This window comes from Pyricularia grisea (genome assembly GCF_004355905.1).
Source record: "Pyricularia grisea strain NI907 chromosome Unknown Pyricularia_grisea_NI907_Scaffold_2, whole genome shotgun sequence".
NCBI lineage: Eukaryota > Fungi > Ascomycota > Sordariomycetes > Magnaporthales > Pyriculariaceae > Pyricularia > Pyricularia grisea.
In genome coordinates, this window is record NW_022156717.1 from 3932917 (window position 1) to 3959357 (window position 26441).

Genomic DNA, 26441 nt, shown 5'->3' on the forward strand with positions numbered 1-26441 from the left:
TTCTTTTTCTTTGCTCATGTCATTTATCTGCCTATCCTACCTCTTGGGTTAATAGCGAGGAGGGCGCAGCTTGATGATGAATACGTGCTGTGCCGCAGAGTCAATGACGGCTTTGCGCAGGATTTGCTGTTGTGTGTGGCTTAGCGGACGTCAGCTACATGTAGGCGGTTGGTCAAAATTATGTAGTGTTGTCTTGCGTGGCTCCTTTTCTGGCATAAGCTGAATAAAATACAAGGCTTGGCCAGGTTGCCTTTTTCTTTCCCCGTCCACATTCTTGTTGGGGTTACGACGCGAATATGAATGACCCTTGCCTTTTTATCAAGCCCATGTCCCAATGTAAAGATGCTTGGGAGGGGGGGAGCACAACCACCAAAAAAAAAAAAAAAAAAAGTTGGCCAAGAAGCCAATGCAGTGTGCTCGTAAAAGAATCGGCGATGCTCAGGTAATATCAAATAACCTTGGTGTGAGGAGGCTTGCATGAGACAGATATTACATATACATCAGAAAAAAGTCACTGCCTTCAAGGGTATGAAAAGTGACAACTCGGGTTTTCTAACCCTGCTGCTGACAATGTCGTTTTCGCTTGCAAAGAGGGGCTTACCAACAAAAAAAAGTTCAATCGTTAATATCCTTGCCAGTGCAACTATAGACAACATAGGAAGGAGGAGAATGAGATATCGAAAGGTGGTGTTTTTGTTCGTGCATCACCTCAGCCCTCGCTTCCGCACCCACAAACAAAGAGAATAAAAGAACAAAATGATGGGGAAAAAGAAGAAGAAGAAGCAAATAGGGCATAGCGGCAAGGACGGGATGGGCCTTGAGCCCTGACCCAGTCATCCGGAGTAAGCCATACCCCGTTCTGCCTATCATTGCTGGGGACGTTAGCAACGTCTGCAGAGCCGACCAACCGACCAACCAGGTTGCGCGCGTATCTCACAGACCCTTGGACTCCTATGGCACAGGGCAGGTTCGCCATGTGGTGCTTTCATGCAACCCCGTGGCACAGGGAAGCTTCGTGTTTATCGTCCGGCCAGCCCATGGGGCGCCCATGTAGCATCATTTTGACAGTTGGCCCATTTGTCCAATGCACTTGACCTAGGTGAGAAATGACAGGTCGGAAGACTCGAGAGCCAATTTGCAAAAAGATAAGGCAGGGGGCGAAAAAAAGGAGTCTTGCCGTCCTGTTGTTGTTTCCTATCAACAAACCCAGTCATTGTTGATGCTAACGGTGGCTTCTCTACCAGTAGCGTGGCAAAGAATGCTACGCCGAGGCAGGAAATTAACACGGCAGACGAAAAAGAAACAAAAAAAAAAAAAGCGGACAGAAAATGTGAGAAAAAGAGCGGAATACAACATCCACCGTGGGGGCGATCGCAAAGAGACCCGATAAGGGTGCCTGGGACGGCATGTCGCGAGGCTGTTAGGGAGGTGGTGTAAGCGTGTGATTACCTACCTAGGTAGGCGAACCACACCCATCCACTAGGTTGTGACCTTGTTTCTGATTTTGGGCTATGCCGGTTACAGGTCGAGGTCCCTATTTAGCATAGGAATCTAGCATGTCCTCTGACTGTGCTATTGCCAAAATTAATTACTTGCCACGCTGCACATGAGGGGGGAGGGGGTGTTGTCTGGAGGACTTGGTTGCAGACGCTCTTACCCCGAAAGTTCCTAACAGCCCGTACGGGATAGGATGATCCCATCGGTATCCGAGGACACAGGCACTATCGACCACAAGCTGCTTACATTGCTTGACGTGGGGGAAAGTATGAGTGCGCGGTACTCTGGTGTATCTCTACATGTCGCGATGTCACACCTGCCCAAAAGACCAGTTGGCCACGTACTTGGCCGATGACTCCTTCTGAACTAGGTATAGCTCAGAGGGTGCCAAAATTCCGAACCACGTCGGAGAAGGCGGAGGCGAGAGCAGCATACCAGGCCGTAAACTGCAAATACAACCGTCTGCCAATGCCTTTTATGGCCAGCTGCAGCTTATGTATCCTAATTGCTCGTCCGGAAGATGTCACACTACCAAACCCCGGAGTGACTCTAACGGCTGCAGAAAGGTCTTGCGGGGCGTGTTCGTCGAGGCAGTTTGCTATTGGGGACCATCTTAGTCCGGGTACTTCATTAATGGCATTTGCGCTTGGGACTGGCTTGTGGTTGATACTTACTTCAACGGGACCCGTGTAAAGTCAAGAAAGAGTCCATTCAAGGCCATATATGAATGATGATATGCACTCGGGCTTGCCGCTATAGCTACTGTCATCACTAAACCATGGAGAATATCAATAACACCATTGTTGACCTGGCTCAGTATACTCAAGCATTTTGATGGTCACAGAGACTTTGGCAGTTAATTGAACGGAAAGAAAATCGAAGAATATATAAAAAAGCAAACTTGATTAACGCCAAAAACTCCTGCTGACCGTTTTGGTATCATCCCAAACCATGCGAGATGCATGGATTTCCCAAATTCGACATTACTAAAACAAAAGCCCGCTCGTTGAGACAGGCCTGTTGATGACTGGACAAATACAGCTCGGAGACGACTTGGTGTGGTTGTGTGGTGGTGTGGGGGAGATAGAGAATTGTATAGGTGGCGTAAAGGCATACACCTCAGTAAAGACTGGCGAAAACGGCGCCAATGGCAGCCTTGTCGTATTTGACGTACTTGCCCTTGCCTTTGTCGACTTCGTGGTATCGGTCCCAGAAACGGACGTAAAGCGGCTCTAGCATTTGCTGCATGTCGCGGGCAAACATTTGACGCACTTCACGCTCCATGCTGAAAGACTTGTGACGTGCCACCATGTCATCAAAGGCAGCGTTGAAAGATGTGAACTTGTTCTTGATACTTTCCTTGTCCTTAGAACTAAGCTGCTTAAGGATGGTTGCCGAGTCTGCAGAAGCCTGGCCTGATGATGGGCGAGCCGACTTGCTCGTATGAATGACGTCGAAAAGATGCATCGACACATCCTTGCAAGGCTCTGTGTAGTAGAGCTTCGCCTTCTTGCGGTATGTTTCCAATATGCCCAGGCGCGTCTCCATCAAAGGCGCCAGATCTGACTCGCGAATCGACCGCTCGGTGATGGCAATGCTGTTTGCTATAAAGACGCCAACGACCGGCTTCTTTCCGTTCATCATCCGCGCCTTGCCATCCAGCGAGAGCAGAAGAATATCGATGGTATCGCTGCAGTAATCCGCAAATATCTCTTGACCATTCGCTCCAACGTCAAAGGAGGCCAGACTTGGCAAGGCATCGCCACCGCCGCGTGATGAGGCCAGCGACTTCCACCCGCCATTACCAATTGATATCATTATGCTGGAGACAGGCCTCAAAAACTCTACCATAGTTTGCAGTCGCTGCATAGTCTCTGCAATAATAGGAGAGGGTGCTCCATCGGCTGGAATGGACTGCATGTTGGCAACCTTTCTCTTGGTGTCCTCTATGAGTTCGCCAAGTGAAGTTTTGGCCGTTTCCCTGACCGGCTTAAGACAGGCGGCGAAGGCTGCGCGGAGATCCTCAAGGCGACTTGACATTCCAGAGATGATCTCAACGATTTCGTAAGCAAGAAAGCAATCCGTATTCAGATGAACTTTGATGTGAGCGTTGATCTCCCGAAGGGTACGAGAAAGCTCCACAATCGCATTCTGGCAAGTGGCTTGGAAAAGAGGGGCCCAGTCTTCCCTAGTGAATATCCTCGTGATATTCTCATATTCGGCCTGGAACAGACGCTCCATGGCCTGCGCATAGGTGCCAATGCCATTGGTTCCGGCGCGGTAAACTGCATCCGGATTCTTCTTCTTTGCCGTGTTGACACTTGCGGCGGCCAAGTTGGCCAGGGTCTCAGCCAAATACGGGCCACGAACCTCCGAGTATACCTGAGCAATCGTGGATTCGGACCCAATGCCTTTCCCTTGCCTGTTTGATCCTGCCACAAAGGAGTATATGGGCCCCAGGCGGTTGACGTTGTCTCGCGATAGGACGGGAAATGGCTTGTCCTTTGTTATGTAATGCAGAGGCTCCAAAGAACGTGGTGTTTCGCTGCGCAGTAGTTTATCAAAGAGAGTTGCCAGCTGAGTAGTTCCCAAAGTGACCAGACGTTGCAGATCATTCATTGTCTGTTGGTTCGATCGAAGGTTCGATGCTTTCATGTCGACCAGGGCCTTGTTCAAGCGTTTCAAAGAGTTTAGGTAGTTGGGTAGGTCCGCCTTCTCGGGGCCCATCCGAATGATTTGCTCCTCATCGTTTTTGCTGTCGGCTGGTGCCCGTAGTCTCTCAATGGCGGAAAGAACGTTGTCGATGTCTGCGTAATGTGCAGCATGGTCTGTTAGTTGCTTGGGTGGCTGGTAGGTAGGGTCGGCAAGATGATAGCTAAACTGAGTAGGGACTTACTGTGACCAAGAACCTGCAGCTTTTTGGTCTCCCCGTTGAGAGGTCCAGCCACTTCCCGGACACTCTTGCCAGTAGATTCAAGCCTCACGAGACATGCTTCGATCTTCTTGGTGAGCTGGGTCGTCTTTTCGAGGCGGGAATTGAGGACATCTACTTCAGCGCGCGCCTCCTCCTCGGCGGCATGTCTTCCATTAGCCAGGCCTACCGCCATGGCGACAACGGTAGCTTATTTTAAATCCGGTATGTGATGGTAAACCCCAGGCGACGTTTCTAGCGTGGGTGCATCTAAATCCAGGGGCCCCGATGTGGTGATGCGCAAGGTGATAATGATGATGGAGTCGGCAGGAGAGTAAGGGTAGGGAAGCACTTGGTGGACATGGGGTGGGGATCTCAATTCCCCATACTGAGCATTGACCATACCATAATACTAGTAGAGCAAGGAACTGGGGTGACTGCACGTGCACTCGCTCGCCAACCCGGAAAATGGGTTGGTTACAGAATACTACGACAATGCATGAAGAAAGAAGCCTTTGACGATAGATATATCGTTTCTGCTCCCCATCATCCGAAATAATTGTCAAGGCGAACCTCTGAACAATGGACCATGGGTGTCGAACAACAGCCAAGTCTCATCGGTTGTCACATTTGCTCAAACTTTGCGATGATTCTTCCTTAGGTAATTAAGGTAGTTATGGCAGGTAGGCAGTTTGGCAGGTACCTAAAGTACCTAAGGTAGGACAGAGTGAGACAAGGATATAGCAGATTGCAGCCCTGCTATATGCATCAAACGGGGCAATTAAAAGTCAACCCACCCTAGAGCGCGCATTTTCGTGTTCCACCCCTCGAACGCGTATTTCCTGGGCGACCATCAAACCCCCCCTCTTTGGCGCAATTTAATCCACATCGACTTTGATCAAGATTGGGTTTGACGCAATATCACACCTGCAGCCCTGAAACGAGCCAAATATTCTGCAAAACTTTGGCTTGGAAGCTATTCAGATCAGAAATTCAACATGGATGGCTTAACTCGCGATGAGGCTGCGGCAAGTCGCGTGCGCCAGGCTGAAGAGTTTCTTGATCCTCGTAAGTCCAAACACTGCATCACTTATAGGCTCGGTTTCTCTGACAACCAATCTCTCGATTCAAAGACGACCAAAACGCCCGCAGTTACAGGCCCGACATCATATTGATGCTGCAAAAGAACCAAAGACGACTTGTTGTGAACCTCGATCATGTCCGCGATCACAATGCCGAGATTGCTGAGGGTCTGTTGCTTGACCCTTTCGAGTACTCCCTTGCTTTCAACTACGCCCTGAAGCAGATCGTCAAAACCGTGCCCAACGCCCGCCCCGACCAGACCCATGATGAGGTCCAGTATTACTGCGCCTGGGCCGGCAGCTTTGGTTCCCATGCCTGCAACCCAAGGACGCTCTCTTCGCAACTTCTCAACCGCATGGTCTCGATAGAGGGTATTGTGACACGATGCTCCCTCATTCGGCCCAAGGTCGTCAAGAGCGTGCATCACAGCGAGGCCGAGGACAAATTCTTCTTTCGTGAATATCGTGATCAGACAATGACCAATGGTGTCACAACTTCGAGCGTATATCCGACTGAAGACCCCAAGGGCAACCCCTTGACCACTGAATACGGCTTTTGCACGTACAGGGACCACCAGACCATTTCGATCCAAGAGATGCCAGAGAGAGCACCCGCGGGCCAGCTTCCAAGAGGTGTTGACGTGATTCTCGACGATGATCTAGTCGATAAGGTCAAGCCCGGTGACAGAGTGCAGCTGGTCGGCATCTTCAGGACCATGGGAAATCGCAACACCAACCACAATAGCGCACTGTTCAAGACCTTGATCCTGGCCAATAACGTTGTTCTGCTGTCGTCAAAAGCCAGCGGTGGCGTTGCAACAGCCACAATCACCGATACCGACCTACGAAATATCAACAAGATCGCCAAGAAAAAGAACCTGTTCGAGTTGCTTTCACAATCACTAGCCCCCAGCATCTACGGCCACGACCACATAAAGAAGGCGATTCTGCTTATGTTGCTGGGCGGCATGGAGAAGAACCTTGAGAACGGCACACATCTGAGGGGAGACATCAACATCCTCATGGTTGGTGACCCTTCCACTGCCAAGTCTCAGCTGCTTCGGTTCGTTCTCAACACAGCTCCATTGGCCATCGCAACCACAGGTCGAGGATCCTCAGGTGTTGGTCTCACTGCTGCCGTGACATCGGATAAGGAGACAGGAGAGAGGCGACTTGAGGCAGGTGCCATGGTTATGGCAGATCGCGGCGTTGTCTGCATTGACGAGTTCGATAAGATGTCAGATATTGACCGAGTCGCCATTCACGAAGTCATGGAACAGCAAACCGTCACCATTGCCAAGGCCGGTATTCATACCTCGCTGAATGCTCGCTGCAGTGTCATTGCTGCTGCCAACCCCATCTTTGGCCAATATGATCCGCACAAGGACCCCCACAAAAATATTGCTCTCCCGGACTCACTGCTCTCTCGTTTCGACTTGCTGTTCGTAGTCACGGACGATATTGAGGATGCCCGAGACCGTCAGGTATCCGAGCACGTTCTGCGCATGCACCGGTACAGGCAGCCTGGCACAGAAGAGGGTGCAGTGGTGCGAGAGAACACGCAGCAATCTCTAGGAGTTGGAATGCAGAGCCAGAGCAACGAGTCTCAAAGGCCGACTGACGTTTTTGAGAAGTACGACTCTATGCTGCATGCCGGCGTAACGGTCACGTCTGGTCGAGGTGCCAACAAGAAGCCCGAAGTACTCAGCATACCGTTCATGAAAAAGTACATTCAGTATGCCAAGACGCGTATCCGGCCAGTCCTGACACAAGAGGCATCTGACCGCATCGCCGATATCTATGTCGGTCTGCGCAACGATGAAGTTGAGGGCAACCAGCGGCGCACCAGTCCAATGACGGTTCGTACCCTGGAGACAATCATCCGTCTGGCCACAGCACACGCCAGATCACGACTGTCAAATCGGGTGGAGGAGCGTGATGCCGCAGCCGCCGAGTCAATTCTGCGATTTGCGCTGTTCAAGGAGGTTGTTGAGGCCGAGTCGCGCAAGAAGCGGAGAAAGACTCAAAACGTCGAGTATGCTTCATCGAGCGAAGAAGACAGCAGTGATGAGGATGACGACGGTGACTTGCGCAGCACTGCTCGCGCCAGTACCACCAGGTCAGCCCGTGGCACCGCCAGAACTCGTAGGGGTGCGGCGAATGCCAATGGGCGTCGCACCGACACCTCCAGCGCACCTGTCGACGCTGACGAGGACGACGATGAGGACCCAGAGTCCGAGGCAGCTGCTCCAAGACGCTCAAACAGGAGCGGACGTGGAGCGGCTGCAAGCTCGTCACAAACGCAATCTCAGGTGTCATACGCATCTTCTGTGCCTGCCTCCCAGCTGGAAACGCAGGAAGAAGATGACGAAGACGCCGAGGCGGATGGTCTTGCAGATGAGGCTGCTGCACTGAACATTGGCCAGGACGACGGCCCTGAAATAACTGCGACTCGACTAGGCGCTTTCCGACAGGCGTTGGGACAACTCCAGTCAACTGACTTGTTCGAAGATGACACTGCCAGCCTCGATAATGTTGTTGCTGCCGTAAACGCCAAGATTGGCTCTAGGAGCGGCGGGGCGTTCAGCAAGGACGAGGCCGTCAAGGCGTTGCGCAAGATGGATGAAGCAAACCAGGTCATGTAAGTTGTCTGATGATCCCATAATTAATATCTGGACCGCTTCATATTTGTAGAACTCACACTAACATGCGGCTTTTTTTTTTTTTTCAGGTACACGGGCGGAGATTTGGTCTATCGCATCTGAGTTAATTGTTTACGTGTTAATCTCATCATATCACCTGGCGTTTGGGCGTTGTAATTTGTTACCGCCAGAGGTATTTCTTTGGAATGTTGTCACGCGGGTCAAGTTTATGTCGGATGAAATAGAGATATCCAAGGTGGTTAAAGAGTGGCTGTTTAGTTTTTAGATGTATTGCTGTTGGATTCACGACGTGCACCTTGAGCATATCTGGTGGTTTGTGGCTCTGTTACTCCGGAAAATTAATCATAGAATCGAGCTCGTTTATCTAGATGCTTGATTTTAACCGGCACAGCTGCTTTTCCCTTACCTGAGATGTTCCCATAGCTCGAAACCTGGCCCTCTCCATCCCCATGCAACAACATAATGACCAGCCAGTAGGTCCCACTCCTCGACTTCATCCAGTCCTTCAAGGCGATCAACCCTCTCCTTCTCCTGGGGGGCTACCCATTGCGACCAGATATCATTCACAGTCATGTGCCTAGCGTTTTCGAAGCCCGCATCCCGCAGCCGAGTGTCCTGGTCTTCCGGCTGCCTGTAGATTGACAGGGTGGGCATTGAAATACTCCTCGCCGCGAGGTTGGAGATCATGGTCTTGCCAAACGGATCGTCCGGTTTTGTCGGCTCGTAGATGACGATGCCGAGGCTTGGTATCCGGTCGGTGAACCACTTGATTACACTCTTGGCCTCGGACACCTGCAGATAGCAAAGACAACACTCCGAGATGAGCAAAGTGGGGATGTCTGTCCTCAGACCCTTGATGTCAACCGATGCATCGGGCTGCTGCTGCGAGGGTGTGAGCTTCCTGAGGTCGAGACCGTGGCACCAGAAGCGGCCGTCATTGGGCGTGCTGCACAGCCACGAGCCATTGTCCTCGACCTGGGGGTCGGTGAGAAGATTTCTCAGGGCGGGAGTGGCCTTGACGATGTTGAGCTTCTTGGCGCAGATCAGAGGGAAATCTATCTCGTGGTAGATGATGCCAGCAGCACCGTGTCGGTTGAGAAGGCGCAGGCTCCTGGTGTCGGTTCCTGCGCCGAGTGAGATTATTTGTCTCTGTTGAGGTTGCTGACCTTGCTGGTCACCCTCGGTTAAACCGAGAAAACGATCGACGAGAACGTCGAGGCCGGCGGTGCGTGTGTAAGTGCCTGCCAAGCCATGTTGAGGTTAGGTGTTCTCTTTTTTTTTTTCTTTTTTTTTTGTGCTGGGAGATTTGGATCAGATGTAGGTATCTACGAGTATGAGGGTATAGGAAAAGACAAGAGAAGAAAATGGACAGAAAAATAAAATAAAAAATCCCCAACCTCTGTTGATAATCGGTAATCTGCGACTCGAAGGACCAACGGCATTCTGCACAAAATACTGCGCAAAGGGATCGTCAAGATAGCCAAGACCAACGGCGCTTGACCGAGAGACCGCGGCATCAGTGTCTGTACCCTGAATGGTCGCATCGTGGCCGGCCGCCGACTGTGTGACACCGCTGCCGCCGCCCCGCCGTTGTCGAAATCCGCCACCACCCCGCGCTCCCCTGAGCGAGAATAGATTTGGTATAGAAGGCGGCGCAGACATGATTTTAGTCAACTGCCAAGGGACGACTCTTTTCTTGCAGCTGATGCCCCCGTTGTCGTGCGTAAATTAAATATAGTAGCTTTGTAGAAGCTTAATAAACCAGGTAGGTGATCGAGCTCCCTGATGCCTTGCTGTGAGGAGCTTGCTTGATTGAGGCTGAAAGATGCCTGTGCTTCCCCTGAACCGTAGAGGTTGCATTAGTGACGTAGTCCTGTACTTTCATGCAGTGCAGGCAGTGGCGGCAAGGCTAAGAGTGCGCGCTTAACGACGAAAAAAAACAACGGCAAGACCGTTTGAAACCTGACAAAAGACTAGTTCTAGTATAATCAGGTTTAATCTCGAGTCTAGTCTAGATCTAGATGATATTCTTCAGCGCAAGACAAAGAAGCTAGTCTACCTAGTAAGTGAATGAGAGAGACCTTGCCAGGCAAACAAACTGCAAATACTGTACCGGTACTGTACCATGACTTCGTAAATCCTTCAACGACAAGGATTAACTGTTATGGGGCAAGTCATGTCAAAAATGTGGGGGGTGCTTACCATCCGCATGAAAATCAACCCCAATGTTACGCGGCAAGGCGGCGGAAACGGTCTTGGGGGAGGAGGGAACTCATTCACCAGCGGCACAGTCAGTCGCTCCGCCACGCTTTGACGGGGTGGCGTGCGTATTTGTTCTTTGCTCTATTGTCTTGTCCCTTTGCCTTACCTCACCAGGCAACCAGTCTGTGTTCGCGTTGCAATATTTTTTCTCTTCATCATCCCATCTCAACACGCAATCTTATTTTCAATATTCTGTTTTATTACCCCACTTAGATAGACAGTTGTCACCTTTTTTTTTTTTTGTTTTGTTTTCGGTTTCACTCCCACGAGGACAAGGAAAGACAAACCCAGATTTGCCGTCTCCATCTCACAGCCATGTTGAACACCATCAGGACCACCTTGAGTTCCGACCTGACCAAGCGATGGATGGAAGAACAAGTCCCCAAGCTGCCGCCCATCAGCCCCTTGTTGAGGACCGCCTTCGTTTTTGATTTCCTCATCTTCCTGCCGCTGCTCTTATTTGCCAACTACACACTTGCTTCCGTCTTCACCACCTTGGCCGTTGTCGAGAATCCCGATTCGGCCCCGTCGTACGCCGCCCTCGCCGCCCACGATGAGGAGGACGGCATCGCCCAGGCTGGGGCCGCCCAAACCCTCCGCAAGCAGCCCGACGTAAACCCCCCTCCCGCGCCCGCCGGCGTCGTAACCTCGAGCATGCGCGCCACTTTCCGTCATATGTACAGCGTGGGAGGTCTCCGCATGTTCTTCCGTGGCATCCTCTGCGCGTGGGCTATCTTCATGGCCGACTCCTTCGTCGGCGGCATCTTCCTGGCCATCCCTTTCGTGTTCCCCTTTGGCCGCCTTGTCGCCTATTTGGCCCTCTGCCAACTGCACACTGCCTGGGTTCACATCGTCATCTCGGACCGTCCCAACGGCAGCCTCGCCTTCTGGCGTCGCCTGCCGCCGTTCGGCAAGACCTTCAACGCCACAAAGTACGCCGTCGGTCTCTTCTGGCTCGCCGACACCTTCACCGGCACTACGCCCTACGTGGTCGCCACCTTCATGGGCGACGACGGCAAGGTCAACGGCCAGACCCTCTGCGTCCTCTTGATCTTGACCACTCTCATGCTCCTCGTCCGCCTGCCCGCCTTTGTCGCCCTCACCCTCGTGCAGGCCAGCCTGCTTCCCGAGGAGGACGGGACCGTCGTCCCCTTTGACCGTTCGTTTGGCGGCCGCGTCGGACCTGCGGAGCTGGGCGGCGCCGAATACCTTTCGATCCGCGATGCCTTCAAGAGCCTGAGCCGTGAGTCCTGGGTCCGTGTCATCAAGATGTTTGTCAAGACTTTCCTTGTGATTGTCGCCTTGATGCTCGTGATTAGTATCGTCGTTGCGGTGCAGGTCGTGGCTCTTCAGCCTCACGGCTCCAGGCACTGAGGCGGGATTCTCCTGTGTTGACCGGTCGATATGGTTCGTTTTCTTCGTGGTGCACAACTTTTGAGGTTGTATCTGTATTTTCTTTCTTTTTTGTCACAGGGGATATTTTACCGGGTTGTCAGTAAGCGTCTCCTGATGCCTGTCGTTTTCGATTAGTTTCTCGGTCAGTTCGTGACGTCGCGTCTTTGATTTGATTTGCAGGATACATGTACGCACAACAGCCAACGTCGGCAGCTTGCAGTTTTTAGTAAATACACCTTTTGTGTCAGCCACTCATTCGAATATGAGACTCTAGTGATTACTGTGTGAACCAACTTCAACCTTCGGGAGGGAAGTGGATGCTAGTTTGGTCGACTTTGGATTCGACCCTGGGTTTGGAATTAAGCAGGTGCCTACGCGAAACCTGTAGTTAGACGCCTGTTTGTAGACATCTGCCTGGTCATGAATTCCAAGAGATGGATGGATTACGGGGCACGCAAAATAGCACATACGCCACATCAGTCATACAGGGGAACAGGCTGAAATCCATCAATGTGACTTGCTATACCTTGACCATTGCAAACAAGAGTCTGCCCGGAATAAGCGTTCTAGTCTAGGTTGGCTACTCAGTGACTCTACATGGATTCTCGCTTTGTAATGTTTCAACTCTGGAGACAAGACTACATCCCTTCCCCAAATGCTCGCACCCACTTGCATCTCGCCTCTAAGAGTCAGAAAAGTGCTTGTCGCTTGGTTGCGTACCGTTATATCGTAAACAAGAAGGGGCGGGAAAAAAAAAAGACAAAATAGAATATTCATGGGTAAAATCATTCATTGTATCGCTTCATATCTATGACTTGAAAAACCACTGTTCCCGGAAGAATACAACATTGAACGTCAGTAATTGTAACAAGATTGAATAAGACAATCCGAGCACGGAAATCAGGGCCGAAGAGCTGCACTTACACTTGACCTCTTGTTATCAGACTGCAAATTGCTGATCGCAGGGTTGGATGCAGTGCTGTCAGTACCGCCGCCGCCGCCACGCAGGGGCTTGGCGATCCGGCTCCCGGCATTTGTGAAGCTAAAGCCACCCAACCCTGTTGGCGAGCCGATTCCTCGGGTGCTGCCAGCCTTGGCTGCCTCAAGGCGCTCCTTGACTGAGGCGAGTTGCATCTCGAACCTGTTGGTTTGTTAGTATGACTGTTCTACCTGCACGGGAAGAACGAACAGTGGGCTCCGAGTAACATACTTGTGATTGGCCTGGGCCATCTTCTCCTGGCTGTCCTGCAGCAGGCTCTCGAGGCTCTGGATCCGCTCGTTACGGGCAATGAGCTTGCGCTCCGCAATGGCAACCTCCTTCTTGAGGCTAGAGTTTTGCTCCACGAGCTGGCGCTGCACCTGCGTGAGCTGCTCCAAGTTCCTCTCCAGGAAGGCCATCTTCTTCTGCTGAGCCCGGTTGTTGCTCGACCGGAGCACGTTGTTATACTGCTCACGCGTCTCGTCGAGTGAAATCTCCAGCTCAACCACACGCTCGCAGCGGTTCTGTAAGTCCCGCATAAGACTCTTCTTCATGACGTCAAACTCGGCCATTTGCTGCGCCACTGACTTGCCGTTCATGACCGGTGACACGCCGGCGGTTCCGTTAGCACCAGAGGCCTTTGCCTGCCGCTGGAGGTCCTCGATTAAGACCTTCATGCGCTCCGCCTCGGCAGTCTTGCGCTCGATCTCGGCCTTCAAGTCGTCGACCAGGTCGGTCTGCGCGCCTTGCTTGTCGATAAAGGCCTTCTCAAGCCTTGACCGGAGCTCTTCAACGTCACCTTCGCCAAGGTTACGCGATAGGAGATCCTCGTACTCCTGCTGAAGAGTCTCCAGCCTCTGCTCCAGCTCCACCCTGCGGCGCGCCTCAGAACCACTCGAGGCACTGCTGTAGAGCGAAAGTTCTGCTTGGCGCACGATGCCCTGAGTGGCAACAAGCTTGGACTGCAACGCCTTGAGCTCGTCAGGTGGGATTGGGTCGCCTGAATTGCTGAGCTCCTGCAGAGCCTCCAGCTGCTTGATGGCGTCGGCGATTGACTTTTCGTTGTCACTAAAGACGTCCGCACCCAGCTCAAAGCCGGCCATCATCTTGGCCATCTTTTCGGCCTTCCTCTTCTCCTTCTCATCGAGAGCGGCCCCGGACTCCTTGGCATTCATTTTAACATCAAGCAACTGCTGCTTCAGCTCATCAAGCTCCGTTGTCAGCTCTGTATTTGCCTCCTTGAGGGCGTCCATGGTGATCTGCGCCTCCTTGCTCTCAAAGTTGATGCGTTCGAATTGCAGCTTGAGCTCATTATGCTCGCTCATGAGCCTCTCGTTTTCCTTGCCCAGTTTGCTGTCATGTTCCTTGATTATAGTCAACTCTTCTTTCATCTCGCGCACCTGCCTCTCGGCATTTGTGGCCTGCGACTCCTTCTCTGCAAGCTGGTCTTGAAGCTCGTTTTCCCGCCGCAGGAATTCTTCCCTCTCATCCTTCTCCAGCGGTATCGAAGGCGTTCCAGAGCGCTCTGTTAATGCCGGTGTCTCTGACCTGCTGGCAGTTTCCGCAACCAGTCTCGATGGTGTTGCCGGTCGAGCAGGTGGTGCACCCTTGGTCGCAGGGGCGGCGCCATCTGCTGAACGTGGCGGAACCCACTTGTCCTTTGGTACAGTTTCACCAGAACGCCATAGCTGCACCTCGCCCTCAAGACTCACTATATACTTTTCAAAGGAAGTAATCTGAGTCCTTGCCTTGCCAAGGAGCTGTTTGAGTTCGGTAGGACTGAGTTCAGCGTTGACCTTGGCTTTGTTCTTGATGGACTTTGCTCTCATACCAAAACGCAGAGTGCTGAGCGTCTCGGCATCGTTGTAGGAGCTGGGCGAGCAGTTGATGATGAGCGTTGTTCGACTGTTACCACCAAGCGATTCTTGTAAAATACGCGTGAGCTTCGAGTCTCGGTATGGAACGTGTGAAGATTTGCCGTCAGTGAGAGAGTTGATGACCATTCCCAGGGCGCTCAAACTCTTGTTGATCTTTTTGGCCTCCTCGAGCGTCTGTCCACTGGCTCCCGTCTTGCCGACTTTTTCGCTACCGGCCAAATCAACCAAGAAAAGCTGTCCACTCTTGGCCGAGCCAGTTTCGACGTTCTTTTGGGTGATGGTGATGACGAAAATCGAGTGGGATCGGGACGACTCCTGGTTCATGTTGGTGGCAGCCACAGCCCTGGCGTTTCCTCCCCTCCTCATGACTTCATAGACCTCCTGCACGCTGGACACATAGACTTCCAAAAGACCCTTGACATATACACCGCGGTTCTTCTCCTCGTGCACTGGCAAGTTGTCGTTGTGGGGCGCCAGTAAATCACGGATGCGCTCCATGTAGATTTCCATGTAGCTGACACGAACGGTGTATTCGATGGTGCTTGGGCTGGATAAAATGCTTGCGAAGATCTGCTCGACAATACGAGGGATGACACCTCGTCCGTCGTCGTCGTCGATGTTGGTTCCCATCATGGTGTACGACTTTCCAGCACCAGTCTGGCCGTAGGCAAAGACGGTTCCATTGTAGCCGTTCAAAATATCGTCCACCGTCGGCTTGATCGAAAAGTCGAAGATGTCCGATTGCTTGCAGGACATGTCAAAAACACGGTCGAACGTGAAGGAGCCTTGCGCCTCTTTGGACTAGAGGTTACCCGAGTTACTTTGCGTTAGCCAACCTGTTTGCCACTGAGTACAGCCTGCCTCATCTCGGTGCGCATATACCCGCAAAAGAGGGGAATGGCAGCACATACATCAACAGTACACGTATCGTCGCCATCGAACTTGACTATGGGCTGGCCGCCCGACTCGATCTCGACCCGGTTCTGCGGTCGGAACCGGGCGACGACCTTGATGCTGTTGGCAGAAGACATGATGGGTGCCGCCGTCGAAAAGCTGCGGGCTTTGCTAAGTGCACCTTGTCATCAAAGAATGTCGACGTGGCCGACAGGCGGCGCGATCGAAGAGGGTTGGTGGTACCTGGAGGTTTAAGGTGGGCGATCGTAACGTATGTGGTATTGGTATGCGGGCAGGATGAGGAAGGACAGTGGGACACTTTTTTGGGCGGTGTCGGTCCAATAGGTTGATTGCCCGTAACTGAACTCTACCGTACCGTTACCTAGTTCCGTACCGTGCCCTTCAAGAAGCGGGCTGGCTGCAACGGTTCGATTAGGTTGTGGGCTTCAGGCCAATCTGCGCCTGGCGTCCCTCGGATTCGGATTAGACTTGAACCCAAGATAAAGAAGAAAAAGAAGTAGTCGAGAGGTAGAAGGGCAAAGAACGGCCAGTATTTGCGCAACAAGCCAACCTTGGATTTCTTGTCAAACAGTGCTAGAACAGTGGGCTGACCAACTTGCATGAGTCTCTTTGTAGAGGTCTAGTCTACAGTAGTTCTAGTGTATGTACTACGTGTATATGGGATGGATTCTATTGACGGGACGCGCACGAGGTAGTTCGCGTTACGTTGTACTACCTACATTTCCCATCTGCCATCGACATGCATTTTCCTACATGCCTAAACTGGTACCTACCTACCTACTTAGGCACCTTGCCTTATCTACGATGGCAATAAATATCGCCTGCGTCACATAGGCAAAATGGTTCCTGGGTCATGCAATAACGGGCACCTGGTGGGTGTCGGTTTCACGGTTGTACCAAGACCCCCCGGGGCCGCTTCCTAATCTCCTGAGGCGGGGCTGACAAACGACTTTCTTATGCCGCATTTCATGCTATGAATGCCCCGCAGCCCGCAAAATCTAATGATTAATTACTTGGCAATATTTTATGGGTTTGAACAACAACAAACAAGATTGATAATTAAACACCTGTGACCATATCCGCAGATGATTATTTTTAATGCGTGCGATTCAGGGACGGGAGAAAAATGCATGATCCAATATCTTTGAATTACTTAGTGAAAATTTGTCCAACGTGTCCAGCAATTACGATCGGGAGCTGCAAACCCATGCGTAGAAGATTTGGAGTCAATATCTGGACTGGACTGGACTGGACTGGGCTGAATTTGGACCACCTTTTCCCCTCATGACGATCAACGCCAGCACAAATAAATTAAGCGTATCCGGGCCATCGGTATCGTATCGTCTCATATATTGGTCGCTCCTAAATCACCATCCTCACCCGTTTACGGTGCAAACACCGGTGGACTTAAGCCGTACGTGGAATGCTGTTCATAGTATTCCTCCTAACAGGTATAGAACCAGCACTAAAGGGGAAACTTCAAAAACCTTACGCCACCCAAGAAAGAGAAAAAAAAAACACCGGAACGCCAAAACCATGTGCTCAAAAAAGTAGTCTGCACCAAGCTCAAAAGGGCCTGTGAACCAAATGCCAAATGCCATCCCGAATCCAACCGCATGCCTGCTCCTGTACCAAGTATTGCCTGGCCATGTGGCCAAATCATCAGAAAAAGCAAGTCCTCGTGTCCGAAACCCGTTAGCTCTTCATGTTCTACATGGGCTCATTCGTCGTCTCCCTCCCAGCTCTTCTCCACCGTCTCTCTAACCCTCTTGATGTACTCCTTGCGATTGTCTTTGTAGAGATTCGAGGCTTCGACGTTTGCCGGTGAACCGGTATTCGGGTCGTTGAGTAAACTGTTTTGGGATAAGAACTTCATCAGCTGGTTTCATCACAATACTCGGCCGAATACACCCGGCCGAAGAAATGGATAATTCAGATATCCCCCAAACCACATGAGACCATCTCACCTCTGAATACTGGTCAAAATAGCAGCAACGTCGTACGTTGGACTCCATCGGTTTTGTAGAATGTCCAAGCAAAGCTCCCCCGTGGCGTAAACGTTTGGATGGAACATTTGGCTGATGAATTTTACTGACGGAGGTTTGTTGGGGTATTGCTCTTCGAAATGCATGACTAGGCGAAATGTTCCGTCCTCGAAGGGAGTATCGCCGGGTCCGATGATTACAGCGTTCCTGAGTTGAAGCCATAACCTGTTAGCTGGATGAAATGCTGCTTACCAATACAGGGGGCGGAACCTACCATGTCATGACATTGTCGGGTACTGGTGATGCAGAGACACCGGCTGGAGGATCCGTTTGCATGCGCTGGTGATATCGAATATGTGTTAACTGTCTGATTCACTTACGAACCTCCGATATCCTAGACGGCAGGCAGATGGATGAGGGGCGCCACCGTCCGCTCACGCCGAGACTAACCTTAAAGTCGCGCATTAGGCGGCGGCGGGCGGCGGTTGACATCTTTGACTAGACCGAAGCAGCCTATGTGGTTTTCTTTCGAAGATATGAAGATCTTATGGCGGAATATCGAGGTTCGGCGTTGCGATAGTTGAAGGTTCGTAGCGGTGGAGTGGTACGGCACGTTGGTGAGCAGTAAGAGTAATCGAAGCCAGGGGGCCTGACGCAGCGTTTCTAATTGCTTCGTCGACCCCTGTCTTAGCGGCAGGGGTTCCGCGCGCACTTTGGCCCCCGCAAAAGACGCCTGGACACGTGATCGATCCGATCAGCCAATAAATGTCCCTTCAGTTCGCCTGTATTGAGGTGGGCGGGCGGGCAGTAGTAGAGTACCTCGTTTCAATCCGGTACATATCCTCCAGAGTGCCTTCCCGACCATAGTACCTACATTAGCTCGATTTGGTATTAATTATAACACGAAGACTTGCATGGACAGACAAGAAAATCATAGGTACCTAGGTACCTACCTTACCCAGCTCAAAAGCCTGCCTAGCTCCAGAACGGTTTGCCACACTATTTAGAAATAGATCTCTTACTCCTCACCAAAGGCACAGGTAGGCACCTGCTCTGGGCATTGTCGTTGCAGATGCATTTGTTCGTACTGTAGGCCTGCAGTCAAATATGCATTTGGACCAGTGATATAGAGTCATTCTTCCATCTGTTTCTCTTTTTGATTTTCTTGCGTTAATGTGCAGGACAAGTTGGAATCTTGTGGAGCTATTGAGAGGTACCTCGAGTACGGTAACTATACCTTACTGTAATGCTGGGACAATGATGATATTTAATTAACACGTGAAGCCGTGGGGGGCGCCAATGCGAGCAGGCGTTTCTCTTGGGTGCCTCTCGGCGCTCGGCCATTGTCGGCTAGTCGCGCTCTACCTCCTCAAGTCTAAGTAATCCACCCACCTCCCTGTGTCTGCAGCTCTGCCGACCTTGCTTCAGTTCTCTAAATACTTTTCTTTCTGGATATCTTCCTAGGGAAAAAAAAGAGTATCTTTTAATTTTCACAGAGAAGTGCGAAGGTATACTGATTTTTTTTTGTTTTGTTTATTCCATTATACATTTATTTCAAAATGATTCCAAAGAGCACGAGGTCGGTATTCCACACCACCTCCACTCTGTCGTCATCACTCCGATGCGGCACGAGGCGGCAGTTCAGCTCGCGCAGTGCATTGCAACAAGAAATTCGGGACGCATACATTATCAGCGCTTCAAGGACACCGACTGCAAAGGTAGGCTCAATTCGCATACTTCGTGTTTTGTTTTAGGCAAACAACTGATCCTCGTTCCCCCTGCGCAGTTCAACGGTTCCTTCACCACCGTCCCCGCGCCGAAGCTTGGCGCCGTTGCCATCAAATCCGCCCTCGAAAAGTCACGAGTTCCCGTCTCGAAAATCAGTGATGTCTACATGGGCAACGTTCTGCAAGGCTCCGTCGGCCAGTCTCCCGCACGACAAGCCGCTATTTTCGCCGGCCTGCCATCATCGGTCGAAGCCATCACGATAAACAAAGTATGTGCGTCAGGTCTCAAGTCGGTCGTGTTTGCTGCGCAAAACATTCAGCTTGGGCTAGCAGAAGCTCAGGTGGCCGGTGGTATGGAGAACATGTCCAGAGTTCCGTACTACTTGCCAAGGAGCAGCGGCCTACCGGCTTTTGGCAACGTTCAACTGGAAGATGGTCTGATCAAGGACGGCCTCACGGATGTTTACGATCAGTTCCATATGGGAAACTGCGCCGAGAACACGGTGAAGAAGCACGGTATCACCAGGGATATGCAGGATCAGTACGCCATTCAGTCATATGAACGGGCACAGGCCGCGTGGAAGGCCAATGCGTTCAAGGACGAAATTGCTCCAGTGACTGTGTCATCAAGGAAAGGTGACAAGGTCATTGATACCGATGAAGGATACCTCGATATCAAATTGGACAAGGTGCCAACCTTGAAGCCTGCTTTTGTTCGTGATGGTACCGGTACAGTGACGGCGGCGAACTCGTCAACGCTGAATGATGGTGCAAGCGCCCTTGTTCTCGGAAGCAAGGCCATTGCACAGGAGTATGGATCCGGCTCTCGCGTGCTGGCAAGGATTTGCGGTTCTGCGGATGCTGCCATTGACCCGATAGATTTCCCGGTTGCCCCTGCGGAAGCGGTGCCGATTGCGCTGAAACGAGCAGGAATTACCAAGGACCAAGTGGCCGTCTGGGAGTTCAACGAGGCGTTTGCCGCGGTCATTAAGGCCAATGAGAAGGTAAGTCAATAAGTTGTCGCATTGGTCTACTAACGAACCATGTGCTGACAGTCGCCAACTCGACAGATACTTGGCCTGGAAAAGGCACGCGTCAACCCCCTGGGCGGCGCTATCTCTTTGGGCCATGCCCTGGGAAGCTCCGGATCCCGAATTCTGGTAACTTTGCTCCACCAGCTTAAGCCTGGCGAGTATGGCGTGGCAGCCATTTGCAACGGAGGTGGAGCTGCCACAGCCATGGTTGTACAGAGGATTGAGTCCGTATGAGGTTGTGGTATGGGTTTTGTCGGGAATCCTGTTATGTCCAAATAAAAGCCATTCGGTCTTATGTTTTTCAACTGATATATATATATATATATATATATATATATACATATTTTTATTTTTTTTGGGAATATCAACACAGAACTGTTGCGCGAGCCGTTGAGACATGAGCTGTTTAACTTTGTGTATGGCCACCAGTGAAATATCTTGACTTTCCTCTGTAGCTGAGGTGTACCCACCTGCTAGGAAGTACCCTTGAAATCTGTGTGTGCTCCAGCGACCACTGAACATGAGGCCTCGGTATGTTCCATTCCATGCAGTTCAATCCTTTCTGTTCAGGACATACAATACTTAAAATTCATAGTGCACAAGTTTCAAGTAAATAGGTGTATATGTAATAAAAAAGATATATTTAAAAAAAAATGAAGGGCGAATGCGTAAGCGGAACATATTTTTTGGCAGATTGAATCGGGATCGAGCCACCCAAAGTGGTTGAAAACGACGGTCACAATCCAGTGCAAGCTTGGACTTTTACGCGTCAACACCACGCGATTAAACTGTTTTTTTGATCAATCGAACCTTGACAGATAAATTTCGTACTTTCCAAATCGATCTTGGTCAAGGACGCATAAATTTAGTTTCCATTCAATCAGCGCCTTGAAACAAAACATCCACTCAAAATCAATCGCGTCAAATGAACCAGCCATGAGACGACCATGGACGTCATCGCGACATTTCTGAAGGGCGTCAGGGAGCTGGTCGTCGCCGGCGACGGCAGTACCCTCTGCGACTGGCTAGTGGCCGAGCCGGATTCGCCTCCCGCGTATCACTTCATCGGTCAGGAGCTGCGCAAAAAATACCCAAAGGGCAGCAGCGGTCTGCAGGCTCTCGTCGAAAAGTCGCTCCCAGAAGAGGATAATGTGCCCGAGGGCGGCAGCACGCCATGGCCGGGCTTCCACGCCTTCATGACCGAGTACCTCTCGTACTGGCGGGACGTCAACTTTAACGACTTGATGGATATCCACGAGCGTCTGTGCGCACTCTCAGTGTAAGGACCCGTCGTCTCTATTGGTGCATCTAGTCTGGAGCAGGTATCATCTATCTGGTATACAGCAGCTAACTGGCCGCACCCCCAAAATCGCAGGTCCTGCACTTCAGCACTAAAGCATCCCGGCCAGGGCAGCATCATGGTTCAGACCAGTGTCTCTTACGCGCAATCCATGATCAAGCTTGTCAGCGTTCTGAATGGTCGTCCGGACATCACTGCCGCTCGTCGCCAGCAGAGCAGTGGAGATGAGGGTGAGGCTCGGACTTTTATGGACGACTCACTCGATGTGATCAAGGAAATGTTCTCAAGCTGTGCCAGAGATCGTGGCCAACTAACCCCCGGTAGCAAAAAGTCGGTCGTCTATCTGCTCGCCAGCATGGCCTTCCGCCTACTATTTATTGTAAGTCTGTCTCTGCTTGTTAGCTCGTATAAACTGCCAAGAAGCAAGCCCTGATCTAACCAGCGTATGCTGTAAAGTGCGGAAGACCAATGATGGCATGGTCACTTCTGAACGGTTTGGAGCAGGCGCCGGCATTGTCCCTATACCCAGCCGTCCAACGCACCACGTACCTCTACTACCTCGGTCTGGTCATGTTTCAGAGCGATCATTACCCCCGAGCAGCGGCTGCTCTTGACGAAGCATATAGGCAGCTGCCGAGGCACCTCACAAAGCAGCGCCGGTTGGTGCTCACCTTCCTGATACCTGCCAACATTCTCTCCGGGCGTCTCCCGTCGGATACGTTGCTGCAGCGGCCAGAGGCACAGCAGTTGGCACCTATTTTCCGACCCATGGCCATGGCCATACGAAAGGGCAATTTTGCGGCGTTCCAGCAGGCGCTGAATACCCATCAGGCCTGGCTGCTGGAGCGGAACTTACTCTTCCCGCTCATGTATCGTGCAAGGCCGTTGCTCTGGAGGTCGCTGACGCGGCGCGTGTTTCTGCTGACGTATAAGCCGGTCGACGCGGGCAACGAGGCGATGCTGCCGGCTGGGCGCAAGGCCGTCACGCTCGATCTCAAGTATGTTCTCTCTCATGCTTACTTTCTTTTCCCCACTTATCCTATCTCCCGTCACTTTATCGGGGAAGTCATCAGCCCTTAACTAACACTCAATCTTTTTTTTTGCTTTCTCTCCAGCATGGTCCAAGCGGCAGCCGACTACATCCAGCGCTCGCTCGAGGGTCACGTTCCCGCCATACCACCGAGAGCCAGCACCAAACCCCCGGGACAACACACGACCAACCCGCTCTTCCTGCGCGCCGTCGCCAACAGCACGCCGCAGCCGCCCGAGTCGACGACGCTGGTCTCGGGACCCGGCGGCACGCGCAAGCTGCGCGCGTACGAGGGCCTGCTGTGGGGCAACCTGCCCGTCACGGTCGAGCACGTCGAGGTCGCCGTCATGGGCCTGGTGGCGCAGGGTCTGATGAACGGATTCGTGTCGCACTCGGGCCGCAAGTTTGCCATTCAAAACATCAAAAAGACGGGCGGCAACGCGGCGGCCGCCGGCTGGCCACCCAATGTGTCCGAGGTCATTTTGCAGAGGTTGCGGGACCAGAGTGTCGATACGGATTGGGTGCCTGGGTGGGTTAGGTAGTTTCTGTCATGTCCATGGTGTTGATTTTTATTTTTATAAGGATGTGGGACAACCAAAATATGGGATTCGGGTGGACGGCTTGTTTTATAAGAACCAGTAATACTTCTCCCTTGACTTGTCACATCAGTCAAGGTCACGCAAAACTCGATAGTCAGATTTTCCCCTGGCCCGTATGTGAATTCGAAAATGATCGAATTTGTACTACCTAGTACTACCTATGTATAAAGTCCTTCCCCTATCCTCCTTCCACTTTTCTTTTGTTGTCCGCCCAGAAAACCGCCTTCCAGACATTGTCGTTCTTCCTTTTCCAAATCATCTCGAGACAAAAACAAAAATGTAGGTATCGGTCCTCGTCAGAAACAAAACAAAAATACAACAGAGCACTGGCCAAAAAAAGGAAGTTGGCCTGCCTCATACCACCCCTAGGAGAATAAAAACAAAAAAGGTACAATGGGGGTGAGCTATCGCCCTGGACGAATAGAGAAAAAAAAAAACAACTATTGCGATACAAGAGTACCCAAAAAGGTCAAAAGCTGAAGGGGTATATTGTAAAAATGTCATCTGGTGGCTATCCCAAGAGCAAATTGAAGCGAATCCAGGAAAGAGCAGATAGAACCATCCCGTGTAGACAATAAACACTACCATGGCTGCAGAAGCGAGACCTTGGGCTCAAACTGTTATTTAACAAAAAAAAAAACAAGTTTATCGACGTCGGCTGATGTTCGGGCCGTCGATGTAAATACCACCTCAACTGACTGGCTTTGATGGATATGCTGACGATAGAAAGCAATCCGAAGTGTGTCATTGTGATGATGCGTCGAAAAGTAGTTAAAAAGATCGGTTGGACAAAGAAGGTTGAATATAAGCTGCTGGTGTCCGGCCGAGCAAAAGACCCCTCCAGTGTTGGAGGGTTGAAAAAGTGTGGACATCATCTCATAACTGGTTTATTTTCAAGAAGCGAAAATGCCATCAACTCGAAAGGAGGCCAAATGTCGAAGCTGAAAGACGTAGGAGTGCTTTGCTGGGCAAACTAAGGCCAAGAGTGAAAAAAAAAATATAAAAGCGGCGCGCCCAGCAAAAACACAAATGAATAACCTGCGGCGAGGAGTAAACCTAATACATCCATGCCGCAGCGACGATGGCGATCACAAGCCCGGCCATGGCGGCACCTCCCTTATCACGCTGTGCCCCATCGTTGGTTGAGCTGGGTGAAGCAGCGGAGCTAGTCGAGGAGCTGCCCTGAGTGCTGCTGTCGAACTTTGTGGTCGAGGCTGAACCGGACCACGAAGAGCTGTCTATTGTCGATGTGCTGTTCTCCTGGAAAATACCGGGGCGAACAGTCGGGACAGCAAGCGAGGTGGAACTGGTCGTATAGCTTGCCTTTGCATATGTAGAGGTCGAGGTAGGCTTCGTCGAGGTCGACGATGGAGTCGAGCTTGAGGAGGATGAAGTGGTCTTCTTGGGTTCCTCGGAAGACGTAGAATCGCCGGTCGATCCGTCAGTGTTGAAGACGACGATATTAGCAGAAGAACCCTTGGCGACGGTGACGACGCAGAAAGAGGCACCACCAGCCCCGGAAGACGCGGTCTTGCTGTTGACGTTTTTCAAGCCGGTCTTGGCTGGGTTAATCTCACAGGGCAGACCATTGCAGTCGCCGTCGCACTCGATCTTGACGCCAAAGCTGGGCTTTGTGCTGGACCACTTGGAGTCCTCGTAAATCGGATTCCAGCTCAGCTGAACAAAAGTCCTGCCGTCAGAGACTGTGTTCGCGCCGGCAACGTACGGGCTCCAGTTGCCAACATCGTTGGCATCCGAACCCCAACGGCAAGCCTGATTGGAAGAAACACCCGGCGGGTTGACGTAAAAGTGCGCAGCGGTACCGGCCCAGTAGTCCGGACCGGGAACGGCCAGTGTCGTGGTACCAGAGACCTCGGTGGGGATAAGCATGGCCTCGTTGCCCGGCAGTACAGTCTGGCAGAATGAGACAACCTTGCCGCACTTGTTGACAGCTTTAACAGTGCCAGTGCCCTGGACACAGTTGGGCTTGCTAGGGAAAGGTTTCTTAGGCGTGCCATTGTCGCAGTACAGGCCACCCTGCATAGACTCGACCGGCTTGAAAGAGGTGCCATCTTTCCACTGGTTCATCAACATGCCTGGTTTGCAGGCAAAAGGGCAGTACATGCCGTCCTCGCAGGTCTGGTCAGGAGACATGGCAAAGCCCTGGTTGTCGTTGCGGGTGTCGGTAATACGGACGAGGTTGCTGTCATCGTCAGGAAGGGAGCAACTGGAGCCTCGCTTCCGGACCTCGGAGATGTTGCCTGATTCCTCGGATTCGGGGGATCGCAAATCGGCCTCGAAGTTGCGGGTAGGCAGGTGGTTGTGTCCATGGTGGCGCTTCTCAAACTGCCTGTGCATGTTGCGGTGCCCCGAGGTGGCAACGCATTGCTGAGCCCCCAACAGCAGGAGTGCGCCTAATGTCGCCGTCTTCATGGTAATGTCGGATTGTGCCAAGCTAGTTGGCTACTTTATAATATAGGGAGAGTCAAGTTGGATGTAGCGCGCTGTTGGCGCAAGGATATAACTGATCGCCAACAGGAAAGCAAAGAGCGTTGCGCGGTGTTGTGACTGGTTATCAAATGAGTGTCGTTGGCTGGGATCTATATGAACGAGAACGAAACCGATATCGACCCTTGAAAGGTAAAAAGAGAACTGAAAACACAAAAAAAGCCAGCCAGCCTCTGAAAGCAGGAACGTCAACTAAAGGAGTGACTATGGCACGATAGGAGAGTGCCGTATGTAAAGCGAGAGTAAGTGACGACGAGCGTCTTGCGACTGAAAGGTAAAGGAAGGTAGTCAATGAATTACCACAGAAGAAAGTGTGGGCTGTACCCAGTTGAAGGAAGAAAAAAAAAGAAAGAAAAAGGGAGACGAGGGCGTGGGAACAAGGAATCCATAACGTGCTCGACAAATATGGAGACGAAAAAGTGTCACCTTGTCCGGGAGTTGCCCGGATCTTCTCCAATGGATCGAGTGTGATGAATGTGGTAGAGGTGAGTGTCCACCTGCCATGCTTCTCTCTCCTCTCCCAGGCTGGACAGGGGTATGGCCGGAGGAGGGGGATGAGGGAATGGCTCTGCCTTGTGAAGAACAACCGGGGGCGGCAGCATGACTGACGGGCGCATTGTGGCCTGGGCTCATCCAAAACTGGGGACAAAGAAAACTGGATCCATTCATGCTTGTCA

General features: G+C 51.6%; 9 protein-coding genes across 9 annotated transcripts; 4 read left to right on the forward strand and 5 right to left on the reverse strand.

The window, feature by feature from the left end:
- Positions 1 to 2616: 2616 nt before the first annotated feature.
- On the reverse strand, positions 2617 to 4604 carry PgNI_03734 (uncharacterized protein; the record flags this gene model as incomplete). Its single annotated transcript, XM_031123787.1, has 2 exons — positions 2617 to 4304; positions 4394 to 4604. 2 exons carry the CDS (start codon positions 4602 to 4604, stop codon positions 2617 to 2619), a joined length of 1899 nt encoding a protein of 632 aa, XP_030985580.1.
- Positions 4605 to 5279: 675 nt separating this feature from the next.
- On the forward strand, positions 5280 to 9470 carry PgNI_03735 (uncharacterized protein). The gene is made up of 3 exons (XM_031123788.1): positions 5280 to 5476; positions 5542 to 8131; positions 8222 to 9470. The coding sequence occupies exons 1-3, from the start codon at positions 5407 to 5409 to the stop codon at positions 8253 to 8255; spliced, it is 2694 nt and encodes an 897-aa protein (XP_030985581.1). The 5' UTR covers positions 5280 to 5406; the 3' UTR covers positions 8256 to 9470.
- PgNI_03736 (uncharacterized protein) lies at positions 8556 to 10085 on the reverse strand (the record flags this gene model as incomplete). The annotated part of the gene is made up of 2 exons (XM_031123789.1): positions 9551 to 10085; positions 8556 to 9394 (listed from the first exon to the last, which is right to left on the reverse strand). Exons 1-2 carry the CDS (start codon positions 9813 to 9815, stop codon positions 8556 to 8558), a joined length of 1104 nt encoding a protein of 367 aa, XP_030985582.1. The 5' UTR covers positions 9816 to 10085.
- Positions 10086 to 10730: 645 nt separating this feature from the next.
- PgNI_03737 (uncharacterized protein) lies at positions 10731 to 11789 on the forward strand (the record flags this gene model as incomplete). Its single annotated transcript, XM_031123790.1, has 1 exon — positions 10731 to 11789. One exon carries the CDS (start codon positions 10731 to 10733, stop codon positions 11787 to 11789), a length of 1059 nt encoding a protein of 352 aa, XP_030985583.1.
- A 506-nt stretch (positions 11790 to 12295) lies between these two features.
- PgNI_03738 (uncharacterized protein) lies at positions 12296 to 16166 on the reverse strand. Its single transcript, XM_031123791.1, has 4 exons — positions 15578 to 16166; positions 13021 to 15467; positions 12735 to 12951; positions 12296 to 12636 (listed from the first exon to the last, which is right to left on the reverse strand). The coding sequence occupies exons 1-4, from the start codon at positions 15695 to 15697 to the stop codon at positions 12619 to 12621; spliced, it is 2802 nt and encodes a 933-aa protein (XP_030985588.1). The 5' UTR covers positions 15698 to 16166; the 3' UTR covers positions 12296 to 12618.
- A 693-nt stretch (positions 16167 to 16859) lies between these two features.
- On the reverse strand, positions 16860 to 18326 carry PgNI_03739 (uncharacterized protein). The gene is made up of 4 exons (XM_031123792.1): positions 18017 to 18326; positions 17841 to 17905; positions 17549 to 17791; positions 16860 to 17434 (listed from the first exon to the last, which is right to left on the reverse strand). Exons 1-4 carry the CDS (start codon positions 18056 to 18058, stop codon positions 17302 to 17304), a joined length of 483 nt encoding a protein of 160 aa, XP_030985589.1. The 5' UTR covers positions 18059 to 18326; the 3' UTR covers positions 16860 to 17301.
- A 799-nt stretch (positions 18327 to 19125) lies between these two features.
- On the forward strand, positions 19126 to 20561 carry PgNI_03740 (uncharacterized protein; the record flags this gene model as incomplete). Its single annotated transcript, XM_031123793.1, has 3 exons — positions 19126 to 19284; positions 19353 to 20297; positions 20364 to 20561. 3 exons carry the CDS (start codon positions 19126 to 19128, stop codon positions 20559 to 20561), a joined length of 1302 nt encoding a protein of 433 aa, XP_030984433.1.
- A 556-nt stretch (positions 20562 to 21117) lies between these two features.
- PgNI_03741 (uncharacterized protein) lies at positions 21118 to 23378 on the forward strand. Its single transcript, XM_031123794.1, has 4 exons — positions 21118 to 21606; positions 21703 to 22006; positions 22084 to 22625; positions 22743 to 23378. Exons 1-4 carry the CDS (start codon positions 21275 to 21277, stop codon positions 23197 to 23199), a joined length of 1635 nt encoding a protein of 544 aa, XP_030984218.1. The 5' UTR covers positions 21118 to 21274; the 3' UTR covers positions 23200 to 23378.
- A 934-nt stretch (positions 23379 to 24312) lies between these two features.
- Positions 24313 to 25689, reverse strand: PgNI_03742 (uncharacterized protein; the record flags this gene model as incomplete). Its single annotated transcript, XM_031123795.1, has 1 exon — positions 24313 to 25689. The coding sequence occupies one exon, from the start codon at positions 25687 to 25689 to the stop codon at positions 24313 to 24315; it is 1377 nt and encodes a 458-aa protein (XP_030984435.1).
- Positions 25690 to 26441: the final 752 nt, after the last annotated feature.

Bases quoted from the DNA above. Each gene is read 5' to 3' on its own strand.
- PgNI_03735 (XM_031123788.1), top strand. From the start codon at position 5,407: ATGGATGGCTTAACTCGCGATGAGGCTGCGGCAAGTCGCGTGCGCCAG. The intron at 5,477-5,541 runs GTAAGTCCAAAC...CTCGATTCAAAG, and splicing joins TGAAGAGTTTCTTGATCCTC to ACGACCAAAACGCCCGCAGT. The intron at 8,132-8,221 runs GTAAGTTGTCTG...TTTTTTTTTCAG, and splicing joins GATGAAGCAAACCAGGTCAT to GTACACGGGCGGAGATTTGG.
- PgNI_03738 (XM_031123791.1), bottom strand. From the start codon at position 15,697: ATGTCTTCTGCCAACAGCATCAAGGTCGTCGCCCGGTTCCGACCGCAG. The intron at 15,468-15,577 runs GTATGTGCTGCC...GGTAACCTCTAG, and splicing joins ACGATACGTGTACTGTTGAT to TCCAAAGAGGCGCAAGGCTC. The intron at 12,952-13,020 runs GTATGTTACTCG...ACAAACCAACAG, and splicing joins ATGGCCCAGGCCAATCACAA to GTTCGAGATGCAACTCGCCT.
- PgNI_03739 (XM_031123792.1), bottom strand. From the start codon at position 18,058: ATGTCAACCGCCGCCCGCCGCCGCCTAATGCGCGACTTTAAG. The intron at 17,792-17,840 runs GTAGGTTCCGCC...TCCAGCTAACAG, and splicing joins CCCGACAATGTCATGACATG to GTTATGGCTTCAACTCAGGA. The intron at 17,435-17,548 runs GTGAGATGGTCT...ATCCCAAAACAG, and splicing joins ATTTTGACCAGTATTCAGAG to TTTACTCAACGACCCGAATA.
- PgNI_03741 (XM_031123794.1), top strand. From the start codon at position 21,275: ATGGACGTCATCGCGACATTTCTGAAGGGCGTCAGGGAGCTGGTCGTC. The intron at 21,607-21,702 runs GTAAGGACCCGT...CCAAAATCGCAG, and splicing joins CGTCTGTGCGCACTCTCAGT to GTCCTGCACTTCAGCACTAA. The intron at 22,007-22,083 runs GTAAGTCTGTCT...TATGCTGTAAAG, and splicing joins CCTTCCGCCTACTATTTATT to TGCGGAAGACCAATGATGGC.